General features: G+C 42.7%; 1 protein-coding gene across 1 annotated transcript in view; it reads right to left on the bottom strand.

Moving 5' to 3' along the window:
- LOC148507790 (cell adhesion molecule CEACAM5-like) overlaps positions 1-23721 on the bottom strand; it is an 84809-nt gene that overhangs the window by 29683 nt on the left and 31405 nt on the right. The window contains exons 4-5 of the mRNA XM_088445606.1: positions 4095-4385; positions 1952-2248 (exon numbers count right to left, since the gene is read on the bottom strand). Coding sequence (XP_088301732.1) covers positions 1952-2248; positions 4095-4385 — 588 coding nt within the window. The remainder of the gene's footprint in view (positions 1-1951; positions 2249-4094; positions 4386-23721) is intronic.

The raw sequence follows: 23721 nt of genomic DNA on the forward strand, positions 1-23721 counted from the left end.
GCATCACACTTATCGGGTACATACCAACACTAATAACTAATCACTGTTTTAGTGACACTTCACCATCTCCAGTGATACTACACCAACAAAACATTATTGTCACAAACCATAGAGAAGAAGCCAGGTAGTAGGGTGACTAGGGAACAAGAAGGTGAGTGACAGCTAGGACTCCCTATTGTGGCCAAACCCAGGTTTGGCTAGACCTGCCCAGAGACGCGGAGTCTAACCCACTTGGTGGTCTTCACCAGTGAGCCCTCCAGTGGGGATTTTGGTTTCGCTGTACCAAGTGGGCAGGTAGCGGCCCTCTGGGCAGGTACCTGGGTATGGCAGAAGACCGTAACTAGATTAAATGAATAGTATATAAACTAATACTGGAATACTGAAGATGAGCTGGATACTTGAATATTGGAGATGAACTAAATACTTGAACACTGGAGATGCACAGAATAATTGAAGACTGGAGATGCACTGAACACTTGAACACTGGATATGAACTAAATACTTGAACACTGGTGATGAACAGAATACTGAACACTGGTGATGAATGAAATACTTGAACACTGGTGATGAATGGAATACTTGAACACTGGTGATGATCTGAATACTTGAACATTGGAAATTAACTTGAGAATGTAGAGATCCTAGTCACAGGCTTGCTTGAGAACACAGGGAAATGTACTGGGAACTGCAAAAGATTCAGGTGCTGATTTGCACAGAGAGACATAGAGAGAAGTGGACACAGGCATGTACTGGGGATTCCTATAGATCCAGCTGAGAGCTAACTAGAAATTAGCAGGAAACCTGATACCTCAATAACACCTGGAAGCTGCAGTAGTGCTAGCAGCACACTACAAGACACACAGGAAAAATAACATAAAACACTGGAGTTCTGAGAGAGAATTAAAGTCTCAGACTAAGAATTAGCATGGAAGCTAATACAGGTAACCTTGGAAAACTGTGAATAGGCTGAAGCACAGAGCAACACTGGTGAGAGTCACAGTCACTGGAACAGTGCAGTTGAACAGCAGTTTCCTGTTCCTGGAGTCAGATTTAATATCACTGGGTAGCTGGTCATTGGATCAGAGGATCAGCTGAGTGACCGCAGGACTACCATTGGGAGAGACTAGTTAGGTGATTTGGACCAACATGGCTGCACCTATGCCCGGCACCCCAGAAACCAGGATGCACGCACGAAAGCCCTAGCAGACCCCAGGGAGAATACTCAGACACCACTCACCTCCACTCCCAGCGGCTGAACACCTAAGCCCAAGGGCGCCAGTGCGGAGGTGAGTAGCGGCCGATCCCAGGCCACATCCTGACAAGAATGATTCTATATATAGGTCTTTCTATCACAAATCACTATTATAGTGAAACTCCACCACATCTGAAGTGACATTACACCAACATAACATTATGATGCTATATATATACTGTAGGTGTCCCTATCACTAATCACTGTTATAGTGGCATTCCACCATCTCCCTCTGAATATTAGCTACTGTTATTAGGATGTCTGGTATCAGGCTCTCAAGTCTCTATAGAGCCTCAACAACAAAATTCAGAATTTGAACTCAAAGCTCATGGTTACTATTCCAAATACCCCAAAATTCAATAATATCACCTAAATTACCACTTCTATCAAATATGACAAGCATTGATGGCCTAAGTAAAATGCACTTCTTATAGCATAGAGTCAGGGCCATTTCTTCCCATTGGCCAGGATGGCACTCGCCAGGGGCGCCTGCAGCCAGTTCTGTCTGTCAATGGTCTGTGCTGCTGCTGATATATCAGTCAGAAGCATCAGCACTGGACAATGAGGGAGGGGAGGGGAGGGGCTTGGGCGATCATTGCCCGTACAGCCACCACTGTATTTATTAAGGGGGTGTCAGTCCCTTAATTTGCAATGGGTACTCAGACCCCATGATACACCCCTGCATACAGTAATACTCACAAGCCAAGTCTAAGCTCAACACATCACTGCTCTCACTGTTTGCCAAGTTAGATCCTGTACAAGTGAAAGGTCCATTGTCGTTCCTGGAGACAGGGCTGATGGTGAGGTTGGAGGTAGGAGGAGAGCTCTCCTGTGTAATATAATATGGAGGATGCTGGGATAATAGTTCTCCATTCAAGCTCCAGGAGAAGTTGACGGCTGAACCTTGAGCTGAGCAATACAGAGACACAGAATCCTCTCCCACCCAGAGCAATCCTGATGTGTTATCACTGCTCAGCGTCACCGCAGAGACTGGTGCTGCAAATACACAGACAGAATAAGGTGGTAAAAGTTGGAAACTATAATAATAATAGAATAGGCAAACAATAAATATATATTATATACTTTTTCATAAGGCAGAGAAAATTCAATATTTGAATATAGTGTTATATTATATTAGTGAACATCATTCAGACTAATCGCCTTGTTCATCTAACCAATCAGAGCTGCTTTTCCCAACCTTTGACAAATCAGAGTGAAGCTACTTTGTTAGGTTAGAATGACTGGCTCTAGATGTCATTTCTGTTGTGGGCTCTCATAGAAGTAGTCCTTTCAGTGTTCACATGTGTATTTATTTATTTTTTTATTTATACCCTTTGGATTACTAGCCTGCAAGCAAAAAGTGGGTCCCCAATGGGTCTAGGTGCTTAATAAAGTGGAGAAGACAGTGGCGGAAGGCCCTGGACAGTGGCAAACAAAGGGTTTCCAGAGGGCTTCCAAATGCTTAATTTTAGAGTGAGTGTGGCCTGTCAATGAAGAGAGCAGAATTAGTACTTAACCAGCTTTATTAAGCGTCATACAATGTGTATTGTGTGTAATAATTCCAGCATATACAGGACCTGTGATCACAGTAAGCCATTAGATGCGGCAGTAGGTCCATCCTGTCTGAGCTGAATGTATTTATTTTAGATGTGGGCACCATTCCAGACTATTGGAGCAAGTCTGGTAGCCTGGAGGAGCAGCAGAAGAACCTAGCACTACCCTGGACATATATGTACATATTGGGCTCTATAGCAGTGCATCTCTAAAAGTGCATGTTTTCCAGATCTTCTAGTTGGTGCACAGGTTATTTATTACTGACTGATGCATATTAAAAGATCCACAGGTGGTGCTAATTATTTCATTTGTGATACTGAGAAGAACGTGCAGCACTAGTAATAATCTATTATATTACTATTTCTATTGTGGTCATGGTGTGGGCTGGGGAGGGGGGTTTCCAGGCAGATGGAAACCCCCCCTGCGTTTGCCAATGCTGGATGACAGGGAATACTGGTGTTTGCAGTTCTATAAGTGCCATCATGATCTGACAGCAATAGGTATGCTGGCATTTGTAGTTCTACCAGCATACCCAAACACTTTAAGCATGACAGGTATTGAATGGACCTGTAGTTCCCCCTCAAAAAAATGTTTAACTATTGTTTACTCATTACAATAACCCACATCCACCAAACAGGGGCGTAGGAGGGGCCGTAATGCTTTCAGTCTGAGGTTGCATTTAGCTAGGGGATAATTAAGCCCTGTAACAGGCTTGGGTTAGTTGACATTATGGCTCCTTGTATTGTTAGTCCCTCAAACGTTGCTGATACCCGGATGGTGGAAAGGGTATGTTGTTTAACATATTTATTTTAACACACTTGAAAGGTTCATGCTGATGATCATCAGCAAACATATGGTCCCATGGGTCAGCCACCCACAAAAGATGCACCTCCTGATAGTTGCCTGTGGCTGCATCCACCTCTACATGTTATAATGTGAAACTGCCATACTACACTTGCCTGCCCTTTCTCTCCATTATTCCAGCTATCTAAGCATAGGATAGTAAGGGGTATATTTACTAAAATCAGAGTTTTTAAAAGTGGAGATGTTGCTCATAGCAACTAATCAGATTCTAGCTATTATTTTCTAGAAGGTGCTATATAAATATTAAGCAGAATCTGATTAGTTGCTATGGGCAACATCTCCACTTCTAAAAATTCATGCATAATTGCATAGAGAAGCGTGTTCATAGATGTAATTACACAACAACAAACACTGTAGTAACAAAGTAGAAAGAAACCATGAATTAATGTAATGGCTCTATTTAGTAAAATGTTGTATTACTTACAGGCCAGGTTGAGCGTTACACCATTGCTGGTACCATTACTTATTGAGTTGGAAGCTGTGCAGGTGAAGGTCCCATTATCATTAGCAGAAACAGGGCTGATAATGAGGGTGGAGTTATTCTCGGTGAGATGGTATCGGGGGTCCTGATGCAGTGCTGCCCCCTTTAGGCTCCAGGAGAAACTGACATTTGTACCACGTGATGAGCAGTGCAGAGAAACTGAATCAATTCCTGGCCAGACCATTGATGTGTTATGTGATGTGTTACTGGTCAGGGTCACCTCAGAGACTGGCACTGGTAATGACAACACAAAGATCACATTATTATACACAGAATACCATATTCAGAATTCTTACATCACACAGGAAATATGTAATGCTCATAATTTTGGAAACCAAATAAAAATACTCTGCTTGCGGCTTAATGCTTGTATATGATCACAGAGATGTTAGTGACTTCATATAATTAAGTATCTTGTGCCCTATACCTGTATACAGGGGCGTATCTACCCAGTGGCCAGGATGGCACTCGCCAGGGGTGCCGACCAAAGGGGGGGGCGCCGTCCGGCAGTGCCACCAGTAGCCAAGGGGTGAACACGTCCCCCGTCCCCACAAGTGTTGGGCAGACCGCAGTGATAGCGGTCTGCCCTACACCGTTTACAAACACAGAGCCGCCAAAGACTTTACTATGAACAATGGCCCTCATTCAGAGCTGCTCGCTAGCGGCAGTATGCTCGTTCCGAGTGATGTTCGCACATCTGCGCATGCGTACGGTTTTTAGTACGCATGCGCGAACCAGTCAGTGCGGCCGAAAATCGTTTGTACGCTATATAGCGAGTGCCTGCTATTTTGAGTGACAGAATGAGGCGTATGTGGGTGGTAACAGGGGAAGGTGCTTGAAAATGGGGGAGTGGAATTCGAACGCAGGCGTGCTTAAAGGTCAAAACGGGCGTTTTAAGGGAGTGCATAATTAATACAGCAGCGTCATTAACCACGTCACTTGGTTTTTTTTAACTCAGAACTGCTCGCAAAATAACGGTTGAAAAAACCAACCACAAGAATAGCGAGCAGTTCATACGCTGTACGATGTACTTGATTAATCTAATAAATAGTGGACATGACGTATGGTGCGAGCGGCCAGGGGGCGTTTTTATCAAATAAACGAGCGTATGTTTTGCTCGCTCATTCAGACTTAGAGGTGTGAACAGACTGCAATGTGTGAACGGATCATTTGAATAGCCACCCCTTGTTTTTGAACGAACGACCGCAAATAGCGAACGGCTCTGAATGAGGGCCAATGTCTATACTCAGTGGACGTCTAAAAGATGGCAGATTAATCCCTTCCCTGATGGACAAAATAACACTGTTTAACCATTACACTACAGTACATTATGCAGAGGACAATATGAATATCTGATGGGCCTCTCAAAGATGACAGATTAACCCCTTCCCTGATTGACTGAATGAATACATTGAAACAGACCTTCAACCAAATGGCCACCAATCTTCAATCCAACTACTAGACTTTGAGTGACAGGTGTGTACACCAATCAAATCAAGCTCCATGGACAGGAACATAGTTGCCAAGTCCACATATAACAAGCAGAATTGGGCTTGTTTTTTTTGCAAGTTACTTGTTTTTTTTTTTAAGGTTGCTTGTTTTCTTTGTGTGCATTGCCGAGGCACCCCTGGAGGTAAGTAAATGTGTGTGTCTGTGTGTTTTTTGCACTGAGGAAGGAGGGAAGGTTGTGTCTGGGGAATAGAGGACAATAGCTGGAGGACAGGGTGAAGTTGGAGGGGGCAGGCAAGAAGGAGAGGTAAAATAGATTATAGAAATGAGGCAGGTACATTGGGGTGAGTTAAAATGACTGAGGCTGTTAAAAAGAGGGGATAATGGAATTAGACAGGTGACAGGAATGAAGGAGGTAAAGAAGAGGGGTGAGAGAAATGCGGAGAAGAGTCAGGTAAAGGAATGGTGGGTACACACTAGACGATATGTCGCCTGATCCTGCCGATTGGGCTGACATATCGTCCACATCAGCCAGTGTGTACTGTGTACCCACTATGCGTGACCCTGCGCACTCCTGCGGGTTGTCCATTGGGGTCGTTCCATCGACCAGCATGTAGGGCCGATGGAACGACCCAGATGCCGACACTGGTATAGTGGGTGGAGCCGGTGTCCGACATATCAAACTTTTGGTCACCACATCGTGCAGTATGTATCGACCACCCGATATACAGTATATTGCATGGTCGGGCGTCGCATCGCTGGATACACACATCGGCAAGTGTGTACCCAGCTGAAGACTGGCGAGGGAATGAGGCATGAAAAGGAGGATGAGGTAAAAATATGGAGGTTGGTGTAGAGGGAGAAAAGCAATATAGGCAGATAAGGCTGTGCACACACTAAAATATTTAGGTTAGAGAAGAGGGGGAATAAAGGAATTTATTCAGATAGAGAGTGAGGACAAAGAGACACCCCCATAAAGTGGGCTTTTTAGGATTGGTTTGGGCTTGTTTTTTACTTATAGGTTACTTGTTTTCCATTTCAGAGTTGGCAACACTGGACAGGAAGTCCAATCAAAAAAGTAACATGCACCCAGCAAATGATTTAAACAGCTAATCAGTATGTGCAGCATACCCACAACCCCCAGAGGAAGTCCTGAAGGCTGAAAGTAACGCGTTGGGCCCACTAACTATACAGAACACAACATGCAGGACAGCACCCACAGACCTAGCTGTACCTCCCCAAGCTGTGTCATGTGACTGCACCACCCGGAAGTGAGCATAAGACCGCAGTGGTTTCACCAGCGGCAAGTGTGGCAGTGTATCGAACAACAGGAGAGGAAGGAACAGGACCTCCGCAGTTAGCCCCTAACAGACTCCCAACAGAGGTCAATGCCCAGCAGACCACCATAAAAAGTGCACCGCATGCTGCATCCCCTGTATGAGAACTGACTTTTACTCAGCAAACACCACTGCATGAATGTGACCGATACTACAACTAAGGTACACTCTGAAAGCAACTAAGAATGCTCTCTGCCTATTCTCTACATACCTGTCTGTAACTGGGGACTCCTGAGTAGTAGAGTGGGATGCCACTCTATACTATAGACTCCTAGTACCACCTAGGTCCATCTACATCCATCACAGCAGCATATGTTTTATAGAGACTCTTTTTTTAACACATTTTCTTAGCCATTTCCCTCATATGTTTACTTGATGCATGTGATACCTCAATTATTTCATCACTGTCTATAGCTTTGTTGTTGCATTATGTATTATATTTATGATATAGTTTACTTTGTGTTGTGACCAATAATTCTGTGACACTTAGCCATCATGCCTAGCCATCATTGGCGACATTTAAGCTCCACAACAACTTCTCCATTAGGGTGGGTATTGCACAATAGGGCAACATCTTGGGAATCAGAGTAACATTTTCCAACTAGATAGTGGTACCCCTTCCCAATCTACATACTACACACATAGGGGTGAGCGCAGTAACTTTCTTTTCTTGTTGTATTTATCAGAGGCCCTAGGCACCTCTTATCCACGTGCTGCACACCCCGCCACAACTTCTCCAGTGCGCAAGGAACCCAAAAATTTTCCTGCCAAATCTTACATAGCTACTTTGTATCAAAAAGCTCTTAGACCACATAGCGACAATGTGACAGAGTGACAAATCTTCTATATAATATTAATTGGTCTATTTGTTTGTTTGTTTGTCTGTCCAGTTATGCATTTGGACACCCCTGCACCGATTGGGATGAAACCAATGCAAGGAGGTTCAGTTGGATCCTGGCCAGGTTTTAGGCGTGTTAGGGTCCAGATTGGACCTCGAGTTAGTGGACGCTGGGCAGAACTTTGACCCGGGGAGTGTATCCTGAGCCTTCTACTGGATGGATTTGGACGAAAACTTCACAGAGTGGTAACATTGGATATCAGAAGACATACTAGGGGATTGAGATCCTGGTCGGACCTCCTGTGGTGTATGCTGGGCAGAATTTTGACCTGGGGAGCCTGTTCTGGGCCTTCCACTGGATGGATTTGGATGAAAACTTCACAGAGGGATGGCAATTCTTCTGGGATGCCTAACGGAGTGGTTGGGATTTCGATTGGACCTCACTGTGGAGTGCGCTGGGAAGAACTTTGACCCAAGGGCCTTCCACTGGATGTATTTGGATGACATCACATAATAAAACTTAATAACTTGAAGTATTAAATCCGGGCAACACCAGGTACTTCAGCTAGTATAGAAATATTCAACAGCTGTTACATCTGCTTGGTATTTTACAAAATCATAGATGTGATTAATAGCAGTAACAAGCCAACCAACACTTAATTGAGACAGTAGTAATGAGGGTGAGCATCAGTGCAAATCTCATTGGTTTGATCAGTGGCTAACAAATGTCTGTATACTTAAAAACCACAGCATGTAAAAATGTCAGTGCACTTTTTCCATTAGAGAGTGCATATGGGCTGTGGGTATGTTAGCAAGTTCTGAGATAACCTGGGTGCACACCGCCTACCTATGGGTGTGTAGCAGGGTTAGGAAGAGGCACAGAGCGCAGCAGAAAACTAGGATCCACATGGATCCTGACTGTTGAGGCAGCAGGTCCCGGTAGCAACTTTTAGCCAGATGGTGGATCTGAATTTTGGAGGATCCAGCTCCCATTTGCCCCCACTGCAGAGATTGGCAGCGGGTGAAGGAGCAGTGGTGGCGAGTCCATCTCATGGCGACACCATCGGATGTGGAGCATGACAGAGTGCTTTAATCTGTAAGGATTCTGGCCTCGGCAATCACAGCAGCCCATTTGCAAAATGGTGCCATGTTCGAGCCAATCACAGCTTGCTACATCACCAATCCAAGATGGCCGCATCAAGTTATTGCTGACGAGCCACATTATCACCCCGCCTCCTTAAACTGTCTTATATTAGCAAAATGCATGGTTTTGGAAGGCAGTCTGATGGCTACAAAGGAGCAGAGAATAGCTCCTGAAGAAAGAAGCAGGGAGAAGACACCAGATGCCCTGAAGGGCAGTGGCCATTACAAGAGATTTTAAACAGGCTGCTTCCCACCGAGTAAAGACCAAAGAGCTGATGCCTGCCAGAAGTAGAGTCAGTGAAGATATCGGAAGTCCTGAGGGGGCAGTGTGCAATGCAAAAGAGCTGACACCGGCCACTACTCCCCATATGAAGACTGCTGGTGAAGCACATGGAGCATGACCCAGTGGCTGAACCAGGCCTGGTTTGCTGAAGACTACGTGGCAGGTAAGTCTAGGAGTTCCATAACCAACTGTGCCTCCGGGAATCAGGCACAAGGCCCATAGGCACCATCACATTAGACCTGCAACATGTTAAATGTGCAGTAGACCCAAAAGGGCACAAGGGGGCACTAGGCCCCATACCATTGGTGAAAGCCCTAATTAGGTGGGCAGTAGACATGAGAATACAAGGGGAATTAGGCCCAGAGAAAGGAACTCTGTTCCCTGGATAGGCAGGCAGTAGGCCTAGGCAGCATAAGGGCTCTATACCTAGGGCACATAAGGGGCATTAGGGCCTCTCCCCCTTTCCTTCAGCTTGCTCTTAGTTGGGGAGTAGGACCGAGGGTGCAAGAAGGGAATTAGGCCCTACAGGTATTGGTGGGCCCCATGGTAGCCAGCAATAGTCTGAGTCACAAAGGACAGTAGGCCCTATAGGAAGGTACTAATTGGACAGTTATTAAGCAGTCAGGCCCTCATTAAGAGGTAGGCTGGTGGTAAGGTACCTGCTTGTGTATTGGGATCTGGAACTGTACATGTTTCATTGTTTCATTCTGCATTATTGTGTGAATGCATTGCTGGGGAAGTCTAGGAGTAGTATGCTAAGGGAGTCACTACACTCAGCCTGCGGTATTGTTGTCCACTGGGTCAGTTAGGGTTTGGGCTTGAGTTTTGAATGAGCAGTCAAGTTGTTGTGGGTGGTACACGCTATGGAATCGAGCTGCAGGGTATTGCATCAATATATATCCTGTTTACCTATAGTGTATATATATGGAATAGAGTTGCATGGTATTGCATCAGTATACTGTATATCCTGTTTAACTGTAGTATATATATATTCAGTATATATATATATATATATATATATATCCTGTTTAACTGTAGTATATATTTGTGTATATATATATATATATATATATATATAAATATACACACAGTATATATATATATTAGTAAAAGGACTCAGCATATGCCGATTGTCTGCTGATCCTGAATGCATCCCTCCATCCCCTAACTGGTAGTTAATAAAGAGGTAGTGAGGGGAAATCAGCATCAGAGCTCAGATAGACCGGGAGCATCTATGCCTGGGTTATGATCAACCGGGCTCCTGGAGGAAACAGCAACCCGCAGTCAGCTCCAAGCAGGGGAGATAGCTGCAGCCAAGACCCTACCTCTGGAAAAGGCTGGTAAAGGGACAATTGCAGCTGCAGTGTTTTGCTCTGCTTAAAATACTTTTGAAAGCAAAGTGTGATACAATGAAAACCAAAGCTGGTCCTGTGTTTATGCTGTGTGTTGATAAAAATGGGAAATAAAAAGAAATATACTTCCAGCAGGAGCCTGAAGACTGCAAGCTGGAGAATTGCAAATCCGGGAGTGGAGTCTACAGTCTGGAAGAAAGTGTGTTGCAAGGAGGTGATTTTAAAGTTGTTTGAAATCCTCTGTGGCAACTACAGTACAGGTAGGTATTGCAATAAGATATTCAAAAGAGACATTTAAAATGCCAAAGTAAATATAACAGTGGGTGTGGTCAGTATATGGTGCAAGGTCCAAAAGGAGAGGTTTATGGGCCTGATTCAGCATGGAGCGCAATTGCGATCGCAGCTGCGTAATCACACACAATGTAGCTGCAAAAATATGCTAATGCCTGCCACAGCTAAGCCAGCATAGAGGCGCCCAATGCTGCTTTCTCAGATCCGTAATACCACGCAGGCCTGCATATACATCGGTAACATCGAAGCATATCGGTCCATCACGCACAATTACAGCAGGTCTGACCCGTCCCAGAAATTGCAAGTCTCATTGCACGCAGTGAGTACTCAAGCTGCATATACAATAACAGTGGCTAATTTATGCACGCCCATGCAACAGTGTTCAAACGGACAGGCATGCCTGTTTCTCTGACCACTCCCCCGTCACCACCCCCAAACGCTCACGGGCTGTCACTCACTCTGCTATGGATTCCTATGTGCATGCGCAGTAGACAAGAATCAGTCAATCTGTGTACGCAGTCACAATTGAGATCCGTGCTGAATCAGGCCCTATATCAGCATGGAAAATTATGTCCATGTGCATAATGTTTCAATGAAAGTAATACGTATTATGCTGGGCAGATAGATGACTTAATGGAACAGTTTGCTGATGAGAGAAATTTGCATGAGCAAGCTGAAAAGAAGTTACGGAGTGAATTTTCCTCTTTAAAAATGTCATATAAACAAGAGGAAGAGAAAAGGAGCTAGACAAATTAGTGGTTATGTCTGAACACCTTGAGGAGACTGATGCATTAAAGATGTGATTACAGTATGAAAATGATGTGCTTCTTCCAAAGAATGAAGTGTTGTTGGAAAAAGAGCATTAAAAAATGAGGCGCTATAGCGTTCCTAACAATAAATGGCCTGAATACTCCATCCCTTAGTCTACATAGGGGCACCCGTTAGGGATGTCCCCTATCCTCTTTATTATTTCATTTGGACCCTCTTATTCGCAACTTTTTGTTATGTCAACAGTGGCAGGGAGTAACCATCGGAAATAACACCTTGAAAGACTTATTGTTGTATTTTAAGAATGTTCATTCTGCCATACCTAAACTTCTACATATCTTGAAGGATTTTCATGTAATCTCCGGTTTTCTGATAAATTACAACAAAACGGAGGCCTTGGCCTTACACTCAGATGCCACTAAAGATTGGAATTACTCCTTTCCCTTTAAATGGTCTAGGACAACTTTGAAATATTTGGGTCTACTCTTAACTTTCCGGCACATCCCTCAACCCTGTACTCAGCCAATTTCCCTGCTATAATACAACGCACACTTTTAGATTTAAAAAAAAGGAAACACCTCCCACTCTCATATCTCGGTAGATGTCAGTTAATCAAAATTATATCCTTTCCCAGGATTTTATATTTCTTTCAGATGCTTCCTCTGCTTCCTTTGGAATCTGACCTACAATTGATTAACAGAGCGATCAGCAAGTTCATTTGGGCGGACAAAAACCCAGGATTTCATTATTCAAACTTTAGGAGGACAAATCTCCCTTGCCTATGGATCCTATGCCATAGCGTCAAATTATCGCTACGCAATTGATTGGATCAAAGGAACAAATGGATTTGCTGACACTGGTAGAGCAATCTTTTAACGTTGATGTCCCATTAATTAGTCTATTACACACACATCCCTCGTCTTTCCCACCTCATGTAATACAAAATCTACTACTTCATACTATGTGCATGGCATGGCGATGTACCAGAGCTCAAATGAAGGTCCCTCCTAACCTCTCCTTATTCCTTCCCATTGGTCATAACCCGGGGTTTGCTGCTGGTTTTTTAACACAGATTTTTATTACTTGGAGTGCACATCGACTCCGTTACATATATCAATTATTAGATCTTTCCACCATGACTATTTATTCCCACAACCAATTACAGGAAAGATTCCCTTGTCTTCAAGTCCCATTATTCGTTTACCTTCAAGTATGCAGCTGTATCACTGCTTTACTCCCTAGAATTCCCATTGTATCTGGGAAAAGCGGTTTGGAAGATGTGTTGTCTCGCTGCCCTTCTATGTCATTTTCCACTTCCATATTATACACATATACGCCGGGAAATAAATTTGGAGGTGGAGACAGTTGGAGTCACCAAATGGCGCTCTACATTCCCTAACATACCCTTATCCACCATTTTCAAATCTTTTGTTAGACTTAACAAGCAATTAATCTCGGCATCCTACGCTGAAATGCAAAATAAATTACTGCATCGCGCCTATTTCACCCCCAAGCTAAGATTCATTACAGGCGCTTCTACAGACTCAAATTGTTTTAACTGTAGATAACCTGATGCAGATCTAATGCATTTGTATGTGGCACTGTGCAGAGGTGCAGAGATTCTGGTCCCTAGTACACACATATATATCCACCACGTTGGGAATTAGTTTTGAATTAACACCTGAGTGTTCCATGTGGGATATTATACCAGCATCCGGGTCATCCTGTCCCCCTAGAGGTGCCCGTCTACTATTAGCAAAGATTGCAGCAGCTGCAAAGAAAACCATCTTATCCCAATGGATTTCTGCTGATACTATAACACTCAATCTCCTACAGCCTAGAATATCGTATCTATTTAATATGGATTGGCTAGAACTATCCCTTAATTAAGATAAAGGTGCAGAGAAATTCCTTGACATTTGGCCCCCGTACATTCACACATTAACGCCTCAGGTCAAAGATATGCTTCGTGCTGCAGTCCAACTTACAGCCTAGTATAATGAAGAAACCTCGTCCTCAGGTAGACCCCATTTTAGGTCCTGCAATTCTAAGTTCTTCATGGATCATGTTATAACTTACTGCTGTATACCTATTGATGTCTTGTTACTTTTTGACCAATATGTTGTATTTTTCATTGCAGTCTTACAATAAAATATGTTTTAAAAAAAATGAGGTGCTTTTTGCAAGAAAGAGCAAGAAATTGTTGAGTAGTGCCAAATGTGTTTTTTTTACTTCAGCAGAATATGAAAGAGTTAAAAGAATGTGTTAAAGAACATCAGAGCACACACAAGTAAAAATGGTAGATTAGGGAGGCACATACATGTGTGCTTAGGGGGAAATGTATACAACTAGGATCCCAACTGAAAAAAGAGAGATTGGCTCAACGACAGCAACTCTTGGCCCGCAATAAAACTCTAGAAACGGCACATAAATCCCCATTAGATTTGGACGCCCTCCGTTACCTCACAGATGCTAGGCTGGCCCTTAATAAGCATTTTGCAGGATAGGACTAAACTAAAAATGAGGAAGTGTTGACACAAATATCACCTTTGGAGCAACAAACCTGGCTCCATGTTTGCCAGAGCTCAGAGATTGCAATCATATGTCACAGTATTCGGGACTCTGAGGGGCATAATGCTCACACATTTTCTCAAACTGCTGCAGCCTTCCAAAGCTACTATTTGAAATTATATGACTTAAGGGGGGGTCACTCTCCCACTGCCTCTTCTGTATTTCAGGAGGCACTTAGGGAATATTTCTCTTCTGTTAATTTCCTGAAGCTTGCAGGAGAGTATGTGTCGTCCCTTGAGCAACCGCTTGCTCTGGAGGAACTAGCTAATGCCCTTGCAGCTACACCGATTGGGAAGAGTCCGGGCCCTGATGGATTCCCAGTAAGTTATTACAAGACATTTAACTCTTCTCTCATGCCACTCTTCTTGAAGGCTTGCAATGCAGTTAAGACACTACAGTGTTCCTCCCTCAGACTCTCGAAGCTCATATCACGATAATCCCCAAAGAGGGAATAGATACCACCCAATGCTCCAGCTATAGGCCTATTTCCTTACTGAACAATGATATAAAGCTATTTGCCAAAATGCTTGCCAGTTGTTTGGGTTCTTTGCTCCCTGACTTGATTCATGAAGATCAGGTGGGTTTTGTTAGGGGAAGAGAAGCCAAGAATAACACCTCTAAAATCATAGATCTAATACAACATGTTAAGGGTGGTGGAAGGCAGGTAATCCTCTTGTACACAGCTGCTGAGAAGGCCTTCGATAGGATTGACTGGCAGTTTATGGAAGGTCTTCTAAGACACATGGGATTGGGCCCTTACTGCCTTCATTGAATACTCGCTCTTTACTGCTCCCCTTCTGCTAGGGTAAGGGTTAACGGAGCTCTTTCAGATCCCTTAATGATTCGAATTGGCACACGTCAGGGGTGCCCACTCTCCCCCCTTATTTTTGTGCTGTGTATGGAGGCATTGGCAAGAGCAATCTGGGCTAATAAAGATATTAAGGGTATATAGGTTGGTGATCATGAATATAAACTGGCATTGTTTGCAGACGATCTCCTAGCTAATATTTCTGAACCGGTGGCATCTCTTCCAGCACTTATGCAGGAGTTTCAAAGGTTCAGCTTTGTGTCTAATTTCAAGATCAACTATACTAAATCAGTTGCCCTTAATATTTCAACTCTGGCTAGTGTAGTGGCGGGCCTAAAGGATTCCTTCCAGTTTCTTTGACATCCTTCCCAGCTCAGATATCTAGGGGTCCTATTATCTCCAACCAATGATGATTTATTCCAACTCAACTTCCTCCCACTTCTTCAAAAATTCAAGGCTGATTTTGATAAATGGTCCACGTTAAATCTTTCCTGGTTGGGGAGGATTAATACTGTGAAAATGAATATTTTACCCAAAGTCCTCTACCTCCTACAAGTGTTACCAATTGTGATTCTGACTTCCTTTTTTAGATCACTCCAAAGTTTAGTTGGACGATATGTTTGGGGATCCAGCAGACCCTTTCTTTTTCACAGGCCATTTTAACTCAAAACCGTACTAGAGGAGGACTTCAACTCCCTCATTTCCTTAGTTATTACTACTTCGTGCACCTAGCCAGGATTGTCGATATGTCTAGACTGTCTGTCAATAAACAATGGCCAAGTATTGTGAGCCACACAACAAATATCCCATCACATGTTCTCCCCTGGATCACTAAATGCCCCCGCCTCTTACACCCCACACTAGATCCTACCCTTAATTGCTGGAAGAGGTTTCAGAATACCCCTTTATTTAGCCCTGGGGTGTCGCTGCCTACACCCTTTCTAGATAATCCATATCTAGTTGGTCCGAGGCAGGTATCTCCTGTATAGTTCATTTAATTACTGAGAGTGGTTAACGATCCTTTACTGATCTCCAACAGACACTCCGACTCCCATCACGTTCGTTCTGGGCTTATCTCCAGCTTCGGCATTATATAGTCTCATTCAATACTGATAGCCCCAGATGGACTCTAACCAAATTTGAATCTCTGTGCCTGGCTGAGACCCCGCCTAGACACCTTATATCTTTACTATATCAGATGTGTCTTGCAACCCCAACTGTAGGCTTAACTTCTTATGTACATGGCTGGCAGGTAGAACTGACATGGGAGTTGACTGATGAGCACTGGTCATAGATATTTTGTTTTACATTTGCTAGCTCTTCCTCTTTGCAAGTTTTAGAGACTCAATATAAAATCCTCTCTAGGTGGTATCGGTGCCCAGTGCACATCCATCAGATGTTTCCAAGTCTATCAGACCTATGTTGGTAATGTAATAAAACACAGGGCTCCCTGCTCCACATCTGGTGGCAGTGTTCAGAGTTGACTGACTTTTGGAAAACAGTACGAAGGTTATCTATAACTATCACTGATCTCCCGTTACAAAACACGCCTGAATTTTGGCTTCTAAACTTTATGGATATACCCATATCACAGTTTAAAAGGTCCCTACTTTGGCACTTGATGAATGCCGCGAGAGCAACCATACCATGCTTTCGGAGATCCTCAGTTCACCCCCTATCTCTCTGTGGTTCCAGAGAATAGATCACTATATGCTTATGGAGGACTTAACATCCTCTTCAAAATTGCCCTCCTCTGACTTTACTACCACCTGGCATCCTTGGTTAAGCTTTAAAGACACTTTAGATTATGCTGCTTATAATACAAAACTCCACCCCCTCCTTCCTCTATAATTTCTTAGTGAACACAAGCTACTCATTATTTTAATATTTTTATTTAACTATTTATTTTTCATTTCTTTCTGTTTTCTTGTCTGCGGTTTCCTTTTAATCTTTTTCTTTTCTCTTGTTCTGGTTTATATTTGAATTTCTCTACCCACTATTTTCCACATTATAATTTTGGGACTGTTTACAATTCCACGATTTATTTATTTATGTTTTCACATAATTTAAATGTTATTTGTAAAAAATTTTGTCCTTTGTTTTTCTTATTTTTCTCTCTTCGTATAAATGTCTCTTGTTTAGGCCATCTTTGGCCATATGATTGATTGTATGAACTATTGTTTTTTTTTACTTTAATAAACACAGATTTGAAAAAAAAAATGGTGGATTTGACTGTGGTGTTAAAAGGACAGAACTTGTAAGTTGTCCGTCTTCAAGCAAGTTTGGAGAAAACTCTACATGAAACAGCAAAAAAAAAGTGATGTTTTGGAAAAATAACTTTACCATACACTTGCTTTGATTGAAAAGTTGCAAGGACAGAATGTGAACCTTGAGAGGTGTATATTAAGTGCACAGAAACAGTTGTATGATCTCCAAGTAAAAATAAATGCCAGAGAACAGGAGGTTCAGTGTAAAATGAAAGCAGCATAACTTTACTAATGTTGAGGTTGATAGACTGTAGAAGATTGCTCTCCATATCTTCACATTCAAAGAACAATTTGGAAAGCACCATGGGAAATTTTACACAGCTAGAAGATCAGTCCTCTGCAACTCAGAAAAAGTGACATGTGGAAGGAGAAAAAGCAGAGGAGGAAAAGAAGTTGGATAACACTCTAAATTTGGCATATTATGTCTTCATTGAACCTAAAGGAACGGAAATACAAAAACTCAAGCAGCAGTTAATGCAGGTTGATCATGAAAAGGCTGTGATGAAGAGTGATATACTAGAGATGCTATGTGACTTGTATAATGAACAGCAGAAAAACAGTGAATTGCTTGAACAAATTAAGATGTTCCCGAAGGATAATAGCTGTCAGCAGCAATTGGACAATGGAGATGCCCTCATTAAATGTACAAGTGTGCAAGATGGAACCGAAGTATCAAAGTTGGGTAACTCCCTAAAAGACTGTGTTGCAAAAGTGGATGAGATACCTTACATGGACATTCAGCTTCCTAATATGTCTGAAGGTGTGCATTCTTCTCAGAGGGTTGCAGTTTCAGATAATAAATCTATGACTAAAGTTGGTAATATAGAGCTGACAAATATAAATCGTGAACATTTGTTTCATAAGGCAAAGGTACAAGACATACTGTACAGAAGCCTACAGGGAAGATATTAATGGCTTCCCAGGATGAGGATCTGGTGCCATGTGATCGGAATGATACAAGTTTGTTCAGGTCACACTTTGCAGTGAAAAGCAAAACCTTACAGGAAATTAATGTTGGTGGACTTGTGAAGGGTAGTACTCTACATGAAACAGTGCATTTATCCAACCTGGATGGAAATTGCAATACAGCTAAATTTGTTTGTAAGGAAATGAATCTGTCCCACACAACAAGGTGTGAAGCAGGTAAACGCTAAACAGAAGCTGAAGTTAAATACCTCTGTGGGGGTTGAATCTGAATCTGTGCTGATATAATGTTGTAGTTGTTCATCATATTTTCAATGCCAAACAAGCAGATACCCACAAAGATTCAAGAGATAGGAAAATTATTGAAGTAGGCAATAGCCATCAAACCCATGAGATGAAGTTTGTGGGTCAATGGAATAAACATTTGAGAATGTTACATGGACAAGAGAGTCTAGAATCTGAGAGTGGGAATGCCAGTACATCAACTGATGACATAAAGCCAAGGTCTGAAGATTATGATGTTGGTGGCTTTTTTAAAGAAATTCAGTTAGCAGTGAAGCATGCCAGTGGTCAATACAGTTCTTCAAGGTTGAAGGTTAGAGAGGTATCAAGCAGAAGTGGGCCAATGGGTGTGCCAGCAAGAGGTTTAAGAATGAGAAGCCTTGATTTTGTTAAGAAGAAACCAAGAAAAGCTGTTCTTTATCTGAACCAAAAGGGTCTAAGGAAAAGTGTGCTTCTGACAACAGACGTGTACAGGATGAAGGTCCTGGCTTCCTACTGTCTGATGTAAGGAAAATTTGTGAGATTATTAAATACAGCCAAAAAGAGATAAAAGCTGCCATAGCGAATATCAGGCTAAGTGCTCAAAGAAAAGTATTGGAATGGTGAAATAAGCTTAAAAGTCTTTATTTTAAATGTGTTAAAATAGAGAACATTTTTGTGAAGTTGAAAATATATTTGCACAACTGCTGGGCAATTTACGGAAGTATTTAAGTTTCCATAAGATTAGAAAAAAAGGAAAAACCACAGCCTGGAAGATGAGACCACACAATATCAGAAGTACCTGGATGATGGTCTTGGATGTGGTGGATGGCCATCAGGAGAAGAGTGAAGAGGGATTTCTCCATAAAAATGCCTCCCCCCAAATCATTCAGCCCAGGGCAGGGTGGGATATGTGGCAAGATCAAGCTAGGTGGTGATAGTGAGCCATGGATTCTGTGAAGGACTGGTGGGATCTGCCCACACATGGAAGAAAAAGGAGGTGTGACCACACCTAATGGCTGCCGAGTGAAGTTAGTCCATGGAGGACTGAGGCAGACACATGTATTGGCTTTTGTTATTTTGCTCCTGTATGCTGACAGTAAAGCACCATTTATTAATTTAACCTGAAAGCTGCATGTGGACCCTTATTATGCACCTAGATACTGCACCAATGACCCCTCTACCAAGCTAATTTACCCCAGCTTATTACAATATATATATTTTTAATTAGGCATCACGTGTACACTTTTTAGATTTATTAACTACAAATTTAGTTGGCATCTGACAACTATATAGGGAATGCTCTAATGTTACTATATATTATGCAGGGGTTCTGGGAGCCCTGGTGAAAACCTCTACAGTAAAATATGCAATAGTCGAATAACTCCAATATTACCACTCAGGCGCTAATCAATACAAATGCTGAAAAAGTTAACCAATAATTTGTCATCAGGTATCCGCAGCAAGTGATAAAAGCAGTGTTGCAACTACCTAACCATACGAATATCCTATAATCAGGGCCGTAGCTAGGGTGGTGCGGTCGGTGCCACCGCACAGAGCGGAACAGCGCTGAGGGCGGAACACCGACCGCCCACCACCTCCTCTATCTGTTAGTGCTGGACAGCCACTGCTGCACGGCCGCGGCACCCAACACTGTTTGATTACAGAGAGCCGAAACCTCCCCCCTCCTTTTGACAAAGCGTGACTCACCCGAGTCTCCGCCTCCCGAGTCCCAGGAACCTATTGGGACTGGAGAGACATCATTACGTGACGTCTCCCCGCCCAAGGCTCCCAGAGTTCATGGAGGAGCTGCATGCTGCTGTGCGGTCAGGTGGGCCATGCTGGCAGGGAGAGTGCGGCGCTGTGTGGGGAGTTGGACTCTGGATGACAGGACTTGCCAGGTGATATATATATTGTCCTACTGGCTGCACTCCGTAAAAAACTGGGCACACAAGTCAGTGCATGGCTATCTATGGGATGGGGGGCACCATTGCGCTTTCTCGCACAGGGCACCAAAATGTCTAGCTACGGCTCTGCCTATAATATACAAATCACTGCGCTGGTATCCTAATTTCCAAAATATTCATAGTAAATGTTATAATATTGTTGTTTTTTAACACAGGAACTAATTGTGTTGGAATGCCTGCACATTTTATATTGTGTCCATTTATAAGCACATTATTAGTGTTAGAGCATTGAGCATTAACTATCTACAGTTGGTACATATACAAAATAGTTTTTGCTATTACCCATATAATAAATTAAGTGCATATTATTATTATTTTGTTTTATTATTGTTATTATTAAATTTCATATATTTATATATATTCTGGTAATTGAGCCTTAATTTTCGGTAGCACAACAATATTATAACATTTGCTATGAATATTTTAAAAACTTAGGATAGCAGTGTAGTGATCTGTAAATTATAGGATATGCGTCTGGTGAAAACACCCCACACTTTGGTGAGATTTCCTATTCACAAGTAGCCTAATGCTGCAGGCAAGATGTTAAAGTGAAATGTGCATAAGTCAGTTATTTAACCTGCTGGGGATCCAGTGAAACCTTTCAGCCTCACTGTGTGCATTGATTGGTATATCTAGTGCCCTCCTGAGATATTTTTGTAGACATGGGATTTATTTAGAATGCGTTGCTGTTATTTGGATAAAATTATATCTGGTGAAGGGAAAACAGGTGACCTATGTTGTATCCCAGGTTAATGGCAATACACTCTGTATATGAAAAGAAAAGGTGGTTCGGTAATTAGATGGAGAATGCACTGTAATTAGTAAAAGCTGCAGGAGGGCAGGTATGGGCCAATCATTTAAAGTTATCTAAATGTGTAAATTTGGAATACAAAACTTTGAATTAAGTGACTTTAAATGTTCCCTGAGAGCAGAGCCGTAACTAGATTTTTTGGTGCCCTGTGCCAGAAAGAGCATTGGCGCCCCCCTCATATTTCAAAGGGACATAATTCACCCAAAAAAGGGCCATGGCTTCATGGGGAAGGGCCAGGGAAGATATAGGAGAGGCCAGTTGATGCTGGGGATAAAATAAGAGGAAGCTACAAGCAAGAATGATAATAAAACAGAAATTTGACAGGCCCAAACAGCGCCCCCTGACCTGTGGTGCCCTGTGCGATGGCACCGCCCACACTACCCTAGCTACGGCCCTGCCTAAGAGTAACTCACTGCTGAATGGTGCATAACGGCACTAAAACCATAGCAAGCAACCAGTCAATAATCCTCAGTATGTAAATGTAAATTAAACACAACTATGTTCAAGAAAAGGAAAGTATAGACCAGACACAACCAAGCACATCATCCAATCTGCTCCTTATTATAATTTTATTAATTATATAAATAAACTGTGCAATTAAACTTTTAATAACTGAGGACTTCCTTTAATAACTGAGGACTTCCCTTTAATGAGTGAGGACTTCCTTTAATGAGTACGGACTTCCCTCTAATGGGAAAAAAGAGACAGTCTGCTGGGTGGTGTTTATGTGACAGGCAATTCATGATACATCCATGAAGCTGTTGTGCGTGTAGACATAAGTTTCAGATGTTTCTGTAAAAGCGCAGTAAATGCTCCAACACTTCATAAAACGTTTCTTTTTGTACTGTTACATTGCACTCATTATCATATTAATCTCGTGGGAGGGTGCTGGCAGAGCCGGATTTAGACCTCATGGGGCCCTAGGCAAGATACTGGTTTGGGGCCCCCTTCCCTCAAACAATCCTGTGCATATATTATAGTAGCTGTCCCTGGAGCAAGATACACATCATATTGTATACATGCATCAATATATATATATATATATATATATATAAATATATATATATATATTAGTGGTGTGCACCGGCCACTTTTCGTGTTTTGTGTTTTGATTTCGAATCTGGATCTTTCTTCGTGTTTTGGATCTGGATTGGTTTTGCCAAAACCACCCTTCCGTGTTTTGGGTTCTGGGTTTTGTGTTTTGGATCTTTATTTTTTTGAAAAAAAAGCATAAAAACAGCTAAAAAACTAGGCCTCAAACAGTACATAATGCAAAGAAAAAAAAGAGGCGCAAGATGGAATTGTCCTTGGGCCCTCCCACCCACCCTTATGTTTTATAAACAGGACATGCACACTTTAACAAACCAATAATTTCAGTGCCAGGGTCTGCCACACGACTGTGGCTGAAATGATTGCTTCGTTTGGGCCCCCACAAAACAAGCTGGCAATTAATCTGTCCCTGCACAAACTGGCTCTACGGAGGCAAGATGTCGTCCTCATCCTCCTCATCCACCGATTCCTCACCCTCTTCAGTGTTGTGTACATCCTCATCCTCACAGAGTATTAATTTGTCCCCGCTGGAATCCACCACCACGGGTCCCTCTGTACGTTCTGGAGGCTGGTCTCCCTGGAAGAGTTGATAATTCATTTTTATGAACATCATCAGCAACCTCATACGCCTTTCGCTGACAAGGTTCCCGGCTGCACTAAACACTCTTTCGGAGTACACACTGGAGGGGGGGCAACTCAGGTAAAATAGAGCTAGTTTGTACAGGGGCCTCCAAATTGCCTCTTTTTCCTGCCAGTACAGGTACGGACTGTCTGACATCCCTACTTGGATGCTGTCACCAATGTAATCCTCCACCATTCTGTCAGTGGTGACAGTATCATGTGCAGTGACAGTAGACATGTCAGAAATTGTTGGCACGTCCTTCAGTCCGGACCAGATGTCCAAAACGGCCCTAGACTTATGACACAGCGCACACAAGTCACGAACACAGAAAACATTTTTTTTTTATTTTTTGGAGCACTTTGGGGTTACACCACCCTTCAACAGACGAGCCAGCTGGCCCTTGATTTATGACACAGGCGCATGCTTGGTGCTGCTACTTAGTTGATGCATGTGCGGCTACAGCGCACACAATTCACAACAAAGAAAAGAAGAATTTTTTATTTTTGTTGGAACGCACTTTGGGGGTTACACCACCCTTTAACAGACTTATGGGACACAGGCGCACACTTGGCACTGCTCCTTTGTTGATGCACATGCGGCTACTGCGCATACATTTCGCACACAAACACAGAAAAAAAAGAATTGTTTATTTTTTGTGGAGAGCACTTTGGGGGTCACACCACCCTTTAACAGACCTATGGAACACAGGCGCACGCTTGGCGCTGCTCCTTTGTTAATGCACGTGCGGCTACTGCGCAAACATTTCGCACACAAACAGAAAAAAAAGAATTGCTTATTTTTTGTGGAGCGCACTTTGGGGGTTACACC

Source organism: Taudactylus pleione, unplaced genomic scaffold, assembly GCF_031769625.1.
Source record: "Taudactylus pleione unplaced genomic scaffold, aTauple2 ptg000384l, whole genome shotgun sequence".
NCBI lineage: Eukaryota > Metazoa > Chordata > Amphibia > Anura > Myobatrachidae > Taudactylus > Taudactylus pleione.